This window comes from Necator americanus, chromosome III (genome assembly GCF_031761385.1).
Source record: "Necator americanus strain Aroian chromosome III, whole genome shotgun sequence".
NCBI classification, from domain to species: domain Eukaryota; kingdom Metazoa; phylum Nematoda; class Chromadorea; order Rhabditida; family Ancylostomatidae; genus Necator; species Necator americanus.
The window spans coordinates 8423063-8433854 of NC_087373.1; the positions used below are offsets into that span (position 1 = coordinate 8423063).

General features: G+C 38.7%; 3 protein-coding genes across 5 annotated transcripts; 2 read left to right on the forward strand and 1 right to left on the reverse strand.

Moving 5' to 3' along the window:
• Window positions 1-968: 968 nt before the first annotated feature.
• On the reverse strand, window positions 969-1280 carry RB195_008971 (uncharacterized protein; the record flags this gene model as incomplete). Its single annotated transcript, XM_064195745.1, has 2 exons — window positions 969-1129; window positions 1214-1280. The coding sequence occupies 2 exons, from the start codon at window positions 1278-1280 to the stop codon at window positions 969-971; spliced, it is 228 nt and encodes a 75-aa protein (XP_064046890.1).
• A 306-nt stretch (window positions 1281-1586) lies between these two features.
• On the forward strand, window positions 1587-5881 carry RB195_008972 (uncharacterized protein; the record flags this gene model as incomplete). 2 transcript variants are annotated; one of them, XM_064195746.1, is made up of 13 exons in its annotated part: window positions 1587-1711; window positions 1807-1930; window positions 2457-2614; window positions 2767-2893; window positions 3228-3305; window positions 3401-3472; window positions 3547-3666; window positions 3720-3868; window positions 3919-4021; window positions 4077-4172; window positions 4401-4507; window positions 4620-4782; window positions 5735-5881. In XM_064195746.1, the coding sequence occupies 13 exons, from the start codon at window positions 1587-1589 to the stop codon at window positions 5879-5881; spliced, it is 1569 nt and encodes a 522-aa protein (XP_064046891.1). The 2 variants fall into 2 exon arrangements, with proteins under 2 accessions (XP_064046891.1, XP_064046892.1); XM_064195747.1 differs by lacking the exon at window positions 1587-1711 and having other exon boundaries at window positions 1838-1930.
• A 774-nt stretch (window positions 5882-6655) lies between these two features.
• RB195_008973 (uncharacterized protein) lies at window positions 6656-6937 on the forward strand (the record flags this gene model as incomplete). Of its 2 annotated transcripts, none has more annotated exons than XM_064195749.1 (1): window positions 6656-6937. In XM_064195749.1, one exon carries the CDS (start codon window positions 6656-6658, stop codon window positions 6935-6937), a length of 282 nt encoding a protein of 93 aa, XP_064046893.1. The 2 variants fall into 2 exon arrangements, with proteins under 2 accessions (XP_064046893.1, XP_064046894.1); XM_064195748.1 differs by having other exon boundaries at window positions 6677-6937.
• Between the last annotated feature and the right edge of the window lie 3855 nt (window positions 6938-10792).

A 10792-nucleotide genomic window follows, 5' to 3' on the forward strand; every position in this document is an offset into this window, starting at 1 on the left:
TTGAGGCGTTTACGCTAATCCTGTACAAGCCAATTATGGTGCCTCTTCTTGTCGTTAGTGTCCGAAAAGGTGATTTTTTATGTGCATTGTGTTTTCTTTTTGTTTCTATTACTGTTGTACAGTGCTTTCCTCTCAGATCACAGAACTATGAGGATTCCCATTGCAATGCTCAATCGTTAAAGGTTAACATAACGATGGTTATGTAATATTAGTGGCATTCCACTTAATAAGCTCATCATCAGCCTTTTTTTTTCTTTTCCTCTATATATTGATCAGATCTATTTTTGTTGTATTTCAACATTTGCCTGCCCGAGTTCCTCAAATTTGCTCGTTTCAGTGGCCTCTTTTTAATTTCTTATCTTGTTTATCGTGGAGTTTGAGTTGAGTTCTTGTTCCCATCCTAAAACGGGAGACAATATCTGATAAATATTTACTTCGCATTGAGTGTCCCTCTCTACACCTGCAGATTTTATGATACCAAATAATTCGGTTCGGATGATTCGTTAACAAAAGTGTGAAACATAAAAAAAAGAAATAGGCGGGATTTCTATGAGGAGAGAGGGTAAAGAACGTAAAGACGCAAGAACGTAATGCGTCACGGTGCTTGTGCAAAACAATTTGGATATGGGGCTAGAATCTAAGTTTTTTTTGCCCTATCTATGTGAAGAGATGGAGTTAGATGGAGTTAGGTAGGATTGGGAGGGAGTAGAGGGATATGCTCTCCATCCTTGACCATTCCATCATCCACAACGTGAATCTCACAGTTAGCTTCAGCCACTTTATCATCCCAACAAATGGAAAAAAAACAAAATGTGTCGAAAAAGCTCCGCATTGAAAGCATTGAAAAAAGAATCAGTAAGATCCAAAAATGTAAATACATTTTGCTTGTACAGTGGTAAATCCTCTACCGAATGATATACACAACAAATCTTGACCTTATTTACATTTTTAATTCGAAGAAAAAATACTCACGACTTAATCCTAAACTCAAATAGTAAACAAAGGAACGAAGCAAGAGCATTATTGATTCGAAAAAAAGGCGAGCAAGGCGAATTAAGGCTAACCAAATAAATAGCAGTCCGTTGAACAGTATTCTGCTGAATCCCATCGAATCCATATAGCGTACCACCTACATAGAGGTGGTGGACCTAGTGTCGGAAATGGGCGAAATATCCCACTACCATTTTCGTTTGCTGCAATAGTAAATTAATACCTTGAACCTTTATCTTGTCTTCATCTGCTTCTAAAATGTAGATAAATAAATCCCGCACATCCCACATGGATTTCGAAATGGATGACTGCTTTTTTCGATAAGAAATGACGAAAAGTTTGCACGATGCCTTAATGAGTTGCACATAAAATACGTCACCGTCCATTAGATTGGAAAAATCTATTTTCCAAACTATGGAAATGTAATGGCTAACTTAAGCATGAGTCTTATTGTTCAAAGAAAGTGAAAGCAGTAAGTTACTCCTTGCCAAACTCCTTCAAATTCAAGATAAATAAAGATGGTAAAGAATAACAATGCAATCCTCTGCACTGTCCTGATTACGAAGAGAACATTCCCTATTGCCTCAAGGCCGGATATGAGACATTTACCTTCCATCACTTCACCCCTCTCCATTCCATACTCCCCAGCTTCCGCCCCAAATACAGGCGACCACGAAGCACACAACAAAAACCGTAGAATGCAAACGCCGAAAAATGAGATGTGAGTGGTGTGGCGCACCCTACACACTATAATTTGAAAAAATACGCGCTTGAACCGCATTCAACCTGTACTTAACCGATCTCAAATTATTTTAGAAGTATTCATGTACGACGTTTGTATCCAGACATGACTTCCCGTGTACTTGAAACACGCTCCATCGTTGAAGCGTTGTCATGCCTTCAAGTGGGGGTGACCGTGGAAGATATTGCTAATCCAACAGTATGTTTATTTTCCACTACTTTTTTTGTATCTACATAGGGACTTTTGATAATAAAATAGAAAAGAAACGGAATTAGTGGCGGTCCTCATGCTGTACAGATTATTCTCCTGAATCTCCTGAAATGTGCGGAGTTACTGAGTGGTGGAAAGATTGAGAACCAGGTGTCCGTCTTTTTCATAATGACGTATTTTTGTAATAATAATAATTTTTGCAATAATATGCACGCACATTACAAACATTGTGTTGTTTTGGACTTGGTCAAGTTCTCCAAACAATTGGAATTTTGGAGTTACTTGTGCATTGAAGCTGTCTAGAACTGATGCCGCATTCTTGTTCAGGGATTTGAAAAAGACCAGTGGAGACTTTAAGCACAAAGAATGAGCTAGTTCCTTTTCTTTTGCAAACCCGCTCATTTAAATTGCTTGTTTTTCTTTCTGTAACATGTGCTTGCTCTGTCATCTATTGTTTTATATAAAACCAATCTAATAATTTGTGGATCCTCATTTAATAGTTTACATTTTTCAGCCGGATCGTGTACAAACAATCTACCATGCATTCTGCACTCAAATTCTTGATGTTCCTGAAAGATCGCTTGCTGAATTGCCGTTCGAGTGTGAACTTAATCCGGAAACTGCCGAAATACATCAGAAGAGCACACCTCTACTTTTATTGTTCACCACAATGTATGTTTGAAATCAGTTTTCTAAACGTTGTTGGAGTTTTCACTATTATATTTGCATTATATTATTATACTTATTATTACATTATCATATTGCATTATGTAGTTATTATGTCAATTCTTAGGAAATATTAACGCTGTCATGATTATTTGAAGGCGCTGTTTTATCGTGGACTTCGGAGATGCTGATGCTGATTTCACCATGTGCGATCTCGTAAATCCTCAGCCTAAGCGAACGCGAAAATTGCTCTCTGTGGTGGCGGCCTTCACAAACTACTATAAGGTGTGCGTTTTGTGACTATTGGTAGGTTAATAGGAGAAAGTGTACATGAAAAATTTTAATTACTAGGAAATATGCATGCATAATAGTGTATTCCACCTAGGTATAGGAACAGACCACTGCAGTTTGACATCTGAATCATTCAAAATCCCAGCGATGAAATTTTATGACTTCCGAATGAGCCATTAACGCTAAGACTAAACTTAGTTTTTTTCCTGTTTCGATTAGTTATTGGTCTCGTCATGTTCTGGATTATACGGTGTATTATAGTTGCGTTTTATAAGCCTCACATGTGGATTATTAAACTACTTTTTGTCGAATTCTCTTCATTTTTAAGGTTGCATCACAAGTGTTTGAGAAGACGAGCAGCGAATATGATGAAGCTCGAAAAGCCATTGAAGATGGTCAAGAACAGGTGATTTTTTTTCGCAATGTCCAAAGTTTTGATGATGCGCTCAATTCGACCAGTGTACTCATCGTTTTACTACCATCCGGGTTAGTATTGTTCAGATTCGCCTTGCTGAGCTACGAAAAAGAACGCTTCGAGGTGAACAAGATACTAGAAGAAGAAAAGAAAATGAGGTGATTTTCTTGATTTTACAATTATCGTGCTCCCTTCCTATGTTAATAATAAAATCAATACTTCCCACATTCAGCTCCTTGCCGAGTATAATTCGAAAAACACGATTTTAACGGGATTAATTAAAGAAGCCGAAGCAAATGAACAGAAAAGAGACGCAATTTTGGCCTCTTTAAAAGGGGAAAAAGAGCAGAAGGTAATAAGGTTTTTTCTAGTGTTCCATGCCAAATAGATTTGATTTGGTCTCAGGCAAATTTGCTCGTTGAAATCAAATCGCTTCAAAATGAAATCGAACATTTGGCAAAGGGGATCGTAAGCTCTCCTGATAGAGTTCGTCACGAGGCGGATTCTCAAAGGGAGCAGATCAAACGCCTGCAAGCTGACTGCAAAGCAGAAAGGTTGTTTATATCAAGACATGAAGTGAATAAAATGAATCGATCACTTTTAGAGACCGAATTTCTGAGAATATTGATTGTATGAAGACAATTGAAAATACTGCAAAAGCGCTTGATGGCAATTTCAAAATGCTGGAAAAGATCGGCGATATCCAGGTACTTAATTGTTAACAGACTTAGCTTATGAAGACTAGCCTAAATGAATTTCTAGGTTCAAATCAGTCTACTGGAGCATAATCTTTCACAAGCAAAGGCCCTCCTAGAAGAAGCAATCAGGCGGCGACAACAGACTGCTGATGATTCTGATGTATGCTTTATTTTGTCAAATATACAAGCGTCGATTTATGTCTTCACATTTCCCTGCGGATGTTATGGTCTGTGAGTTCGGTGGATGGTGTTATTTCGTGCTCAGATGAGATAGAATAGTCGCCGAGTACACTATGAACAATACAAAATATTGAGTATTATCTTACTTGCCCCCGTTACTTAGTTTTTCCAACATTTTTCGGATTTAATGAGTTTTGTTACATTCCAGAAGCTTACAATTTTGAGTGAAGAGGAAATTAGAAAGCACGAGCGTTCACGAGAACTTTACAGTTCACGATTAGAACATCTGAAGACGAAAAAAGAGGAGTTGATCGAGTGAGTTAAATACTTTTCTGATTCCTCGTTTCTTTCTCACTCAAGCAAGTGTTTTTCGTTCAAATTTAGTCTTTCTTCTATCATCCAGATTATTCAAGTTTAACTCATTTAGTGCGGTGAAAGCTCTGAAAGAGAGTGATCCATCAGTCAGAGGTGAAGTGCTTCACATAAAAAACGAAATGCAGCGGTTGGGGAGAGAAAGGATTGATGAGACGAAGAATGCTCGCATACAGTGTTTAGAACTCATGCGTAGATTTTCCGATTTAATTGAAAAGGTGAGTTTCTATCATGTTTGATTCTTCCGTTTCATTCATAGATGAAAACTTTGGTAAAAAACTCGATCTTTGTTTGTCAAAAAAAAATCGGATTACTATGATAACAACATTCAGGATACTTTATTATGTGAAAAAGAGCGATACCTTTGGTATATTTAGCCTATATGTTTGTTTTGGAAAGTTTCTTGGTTTTGCAAATGGAATTTTGTAAGTGTTATCTCGTCGCTGCTTAGTTTTTTTTTCTTATTTATTTTCACCACTCATACATAGATCTGCATATACGAAAGTGGATGAGTTCTCCTGTTGCTGAGGTGACAAATGTCTTCGAACTTGCCGTCATGCAGTTTCACTTCTATAACATCCCCTTAAAATTTCTCTTCTGTTTTGTCCATTTATGTGTTGAAACTTTTTTTTTAAAATTCGTTTTTAATTGGCCCCCATCCCCCTCTTGACGGGTCATTGATGTAAACCTGCTTCATTCGAGCCAAGTAAAATCCCTCCTCAAATCCTAAAAAATGGCTCACTTTTAACCATTTATCTCGATTGTAGATAAACTGTAACACATATTTTTGAACACAGTACTTTTTTCCTTGTAGATAATGAAGAGGGCAGTGTTGCATCAACATGGTGTTCAACTGTAGTGGTCAGTTGGGATCTGGATGTTTCACTTATTTTCTTATTAGCTGATTGGGAAGTCAAAACTATCGAATATTTGACCAATTTTCACGAACGAAGCGTTGAAATGGTAGTGTTCCCGTCGCCCCTTCTTTCAACACAACCACCAAAATCCGGACGTTTTCTGTCTGTTTGATAGCCAACCTAGATTTCTTAAAATCGCTCTGCTGCATACATGTATCCTGCTTCATCATGGAAGTTTGGGTATTTTGCGCTGACGAACCCACACCAAATTCTTCATGTTCTGCTGACCGTAATTATCTATAGTTTCTTTCAGTATCGTGCTGCTGAAGAATTATTTGATGCACGTTCAACAGCGTTCATTAAGAAGTTGCAATCTTTGAACGATGTTCTCGACGAAGCTGAGAAAACTGTTGACGTTGAGCAACTCCCAGACGTAACACAAACAATGATGGAACAATAATTATGGTCTCTTTGGCGAATGATTGGTTTACTTTTCTTAAATGCCCTGTAAAGCATTTTCATCAAAATGTCATTCATGTATTGAAACACCCATGTATTGTTTTGTACTTTCGTTACTTCATTTTTATTGGTTGGATTTGCCTTGTTCCTCACTTTCCGGAAGATCCTCAAATAAAAGAAGCAAAATACTGTTACTTTTCTCAAACACACTTCCGTAAGAGCAGTCATAATGGACGCCGAATTACTTGAGGGTGAAACCGTCGGCAAAAAAATGGTCTCTCTTATAGCACAGAAACAAGCGGTTGAGTTCTGAGGAAAAGGAAACAAAAGGAAACATTAGTTCCAAAATTTGTTGTAGAAGATGATGACATATCAAAATGTATATTGTCGCGGAAAAAAAAAAGCCGACGAGATGGGGTGATGTGTTCGATATTAGGATGGATCAGCTGAAAGTTCACCTTGATCTCGTGATGGTTCAAGGACCTTGTTAACGTAACTCACGAAACTTGAGGATACCATGGATGCCAATGGCGTAAGGACGGAACGATTAGAAAGGATTCTAGTGTAAATTGTAGTGGGGTGGGGGCACTCAGTGAGGCCTTATTTCCCTAAGTAAATAACTAAATCAGTCGAGGCCCTAAGATCTAGGCATTAGTCTTAGAAGATCTATGACTTATAAGCTGAAGTTACTAAGAGAAAAAAAGTAAGATAGAGCGTCCAGAAATAAGCTCGCCAGTGAGTGCTCCCTCCCTCCACCCAAATACCTTTTCCCCGGATGCTAGGGCCCGCACGTTCAATGAAGACGAGTCGTCTGAGTGTAGTTTGGTCAAAACGACATGAAGCCTGGTGCAGTTGCGTAGGCGGATGCGGTCGTAGCGACGCGATGGAGACAGTGGCTGGAATCGAGATGGGACCACCGCGAACTGCGGCGATGGGTGGTACTAGCAAGGGTTTCGCCACAACCGTAACCGCTGCGCTCCACCGTGCCGCTTCGAGCGCATACGCCTACGCAACTGCACTATGCTTAATGTCGTTTGACCCTACTACATCTGACTGAGACCGTACTTATAAGGTAAATAAGGCTTAGCGGGTCTGACTTGTAGAAGTAAGACTTGTAATAAGTTTGTAGACCGTTCGAGATTGTTCGACTACAGTCAGAGTGTGAGAATGTGTGGACCGAAATGTGAACTGGTTGTGCTGTGAAAAATGTCGCGAATTGTTATGCAGCCACATGTTTTCGTAAATTACTCGTCTTTGTGTTGCCCGCTCGCAAAACAATGTCGACTTTGCGGCTTGGCATTTCACAAAGGATTTTCATCTGTCTCCATATTTGGGCTTTTTCAGCTCACAGTTTTCGAGAAAGTAAAGTTTTTTTTTGTTAGTTCCGGCACTTTAAATGTTATTACGTTTCTTCAGGTTTTTAATCTACATCTCTTTCTCGACATCTAAACTTGGATTTCTGTTCAGAAATCCAGATTAAATAAGCCGAAATTGCTGATTTGCTTATTTCTTTTCGTCTACATAAGTCTCACAGGACGCTTATGTGTTGGAAAGTTGCCAAATTCCCGTGATTTTTTCGTTGAGTTGGAGATTCCAACCTCTTCTTTTTGTCTGCGTGTCTTCTTTTGTTGATGCCTTGATGTCTTGCCAATTAAAGGCATCACGAATCCGGTACAGATTTCAGGTGGAGTATTCTTATACGGGAGAGTAGATTATTATGGAGAGGGGTGTGGTTCCGTCCATTTCTTCCTTATTGCCGTAAAAAAACGGCCCGAAAGATGCGGCGCAGTGCAGAGGGCTGGCGTGCTCCAATCGAACTCGTTGAAGAAAATAACGCTCGAAGCCGTATCTTCCGGGCCGTTTTTTTTACGGTAATTAGGAAAAAATGGAAGGAATCACTCACCTCTCCATAATCTACGATCCCGTATACGAATACTTCAATTTAAATCCGTACCACCTCGGATTCGTGGGGTTATGCTTTTGAGTGTGCCCAATGGTTTACTGCTATATCTACCTTGTTACTATTACAATTATTGATTAATTGAAGTAATTAAATTATTATTTATCACTATCTAAAATGTTACTTTCATTTTGTCATTTAATTGATTTAATTACTGATTGGTGATATTTTTATTGCTGATACTTGATATTTTTCGTTCTTTTCAATAAAACCAACGAGAAAAAAGATTAAAGGCAGTATACTACTGATCTGATATGATATGTATTTCCCATAGAAGGCTTCTATACAGGGTCGTGGATTGCGGAAAACCAGGTGGTTCCGCTCACCTCTCCGTAGTCGTTGTGGGAAACGGCTCGGAAGCCGTCGTATTTTACAACGGATTTCATTGCAACGCGCCACCCTTGCGCAAGAGAGAGCCATCGGGGATTGATAAGGTCTCCTCACCAGCCTATTCAAGTTGAACTAATGGATAGACCACTGAGAGGGAACGTGTACGTAGAGGCGCGTTCTAACGCACCTCGTAGGAACAAAGGCGATTCTCACGCTGTTTCTTTCGACGATGACGGAGAGATAAGCGGAACCACGTGGTTTTCCGCAATCTACGTCCCCGTGTAGAGAAATTCATACCATGTCAGATTTATAGGCATCACCCCACCAATCTGAGTTGGTACGGATTTCAGGTGGTGTATTCGTATACGAGATCGTAAATTATGGAGAGGGGGGTGATTCCGTCCATTTCTCCCTGTATCAGTGGAAACGGACAACCCCAAAACGCTGTTTCTTACGACGTCCTCAATTGCAGCGCGCCACCCTTAGGCGCTGCAATTGAGGACAGTCTGCGATTCGTCCGAATTGGTTTTCGACGAATCGCAGACGGGGCAGGGTTGAACGGAACGCAAACGCCTGATGCCTTTATGGAATGCTGCCCTTAAAGGGTCTGAGCGCGACGTCTCAGCCGTAACCCGCGTAGCGCTCACCCGGGAGGACGCACCAGACGCCAGTTATAAGTTCGGGACAGTATCAATGTCAATGTCGAAATGTTTATTTATAGTTTCTACGTCATGTTAGGTTCACTTCTTTCATTTTTTTCCTCTAATTAAAGACTGCATCTCATTTAGGTGTTGTAAGTTAGAAATTACAAAGTTCTTTTAGATTCTAAGATTCCCAGATAAAACATAGGGAATATCAACAGTAAAGGCTCTGTCACTACAACAGGCGCTTCATTAATAAAGGGATTGTAACGTGAGAGTTGTGGGGTTGCTATTAAGTGAGTTCAAATGGATATTTTCCCAACTCGCGCAAGCGCAGAAAGTAGAGTAGTAATCTTCGAGTAATGAGGTCCGCTATGTTTACTGAATGCACATGACAGCATCCGTTCTATGGCCTTATTTCTTAATTTAAGAAAAAAAAAACTTCTTCCTGAAGGTTCAGATTCTTAAAATGCACAGCATGCAGTGCTGTACATGAGTGGAGTTTTTGGACCGTAAGGGATTTTCTTCGTAGAATTTTGGGAAAATTCCCTTTTGAAAAGAATTGCATAAGGTAGAGGATTTTCGTTCTTCATTTGGTTTTGATTTCTTAGTTTTTTTTTTGAGGAACTACAGGGCAAATTATTTTCTGCAAAGCTTGGAAAAAGAGTTGTGTCTGATCTGTACGAAATATACCTATCAGATCCAGAATTAAATTGATTTAACGGATTTTCATATGTTTTGTTGCTCATTTATTATCTGCTATTCTAAATTTTTACTTTTTTATTTACTGTTTTGATTTATTACAAAAGCGTTTAATAAATGTATAAAACTTAAGCGAAATTCTAGTGAGTTTTGTTCCTACTTGTTTATGTTTTATGGCACAAGTAGAAATAATTATAAAGTCAATGACAATCATAAATAATAGTAATAGTAAAAAATAAATAACAAATAATAAATCAAAATAGTAAATAAAAAGTCAAAATTTTAAAATAGCAGGTAATAAATAAGATATATGTGTGTTTTCGAACAAATTAATAAATAAGTGAATACATATGTCTTTTTTTTCTGTGAAAATGGCTCGAATCTAAAACAAAGTGTTATATGAGAGTATTTCTGAGAGTGTATCTGAATTTTTCGTATGTGCTGCGGTTGTTTAGAGAAAAACCCTCCAGGATCAACTATGAAAGGTATGTAAATGAGGAAAAAGTTGTAAGTCTCTCAACGATTACGCGTATTTGCATCTAAATCATTTTCTAGTACCACATTCACTAATTTTATCATCATTACTTTTTATTTTCCTTAACAAAGCTAGAAGAACAATTCGGTTCATTTAAAAATAGGTTTTTCAGGGCCAATTTCTTTTCTTTTCGCTTTTTCTCTTCGCTGAAGTTTCTAAAAAGTTTCTTTTATGTCATGCTACTTGCCGTCTTTCTAGTTGTCCTTGACGCACGTATTATCAGTGTTTTTCTCGTTCCCTTTATTATTTCTCAGAAATTCAGCAACGGTTCTTTCCTCTTCAAGGAAAACATCAGGCTGATCAACGCGGCTCATGTAAATATATCATTTTTTCCGGAGCTGAATGTCACCAACGGGGGTTTTTTGGTCGCTCGTCGCCGATCATTTTGCTTCCTCAGAAAATGGCTACTAGAAATTGAATCGGCTACGGAGGATTAGCCTCCTCTCGCGACGGAGGAGGGTCGAAATGGTGGCCGTTTACGCTCCCATTCCCTCCTCGCTCATCTGTCCTCCATATACTTTTAGTCAAGATTTGTTCTCTGCTCTCTTTCATCCTTCTCAAGTTTCCAATCATTTTTGAAGCTCTTTCAATTTTTTCTCCGGATAACTCAGATTTTCTTCACTACAGATTGTTAACTAGGCGTAGTTTCTTCCATACTCGATGCTTTTGATTTCGCTGTTTTCAAACCACTGGTTAGCTGATGCTGATTGGTTACTTGTTGTGCTCACAACGAAAGACATTTCT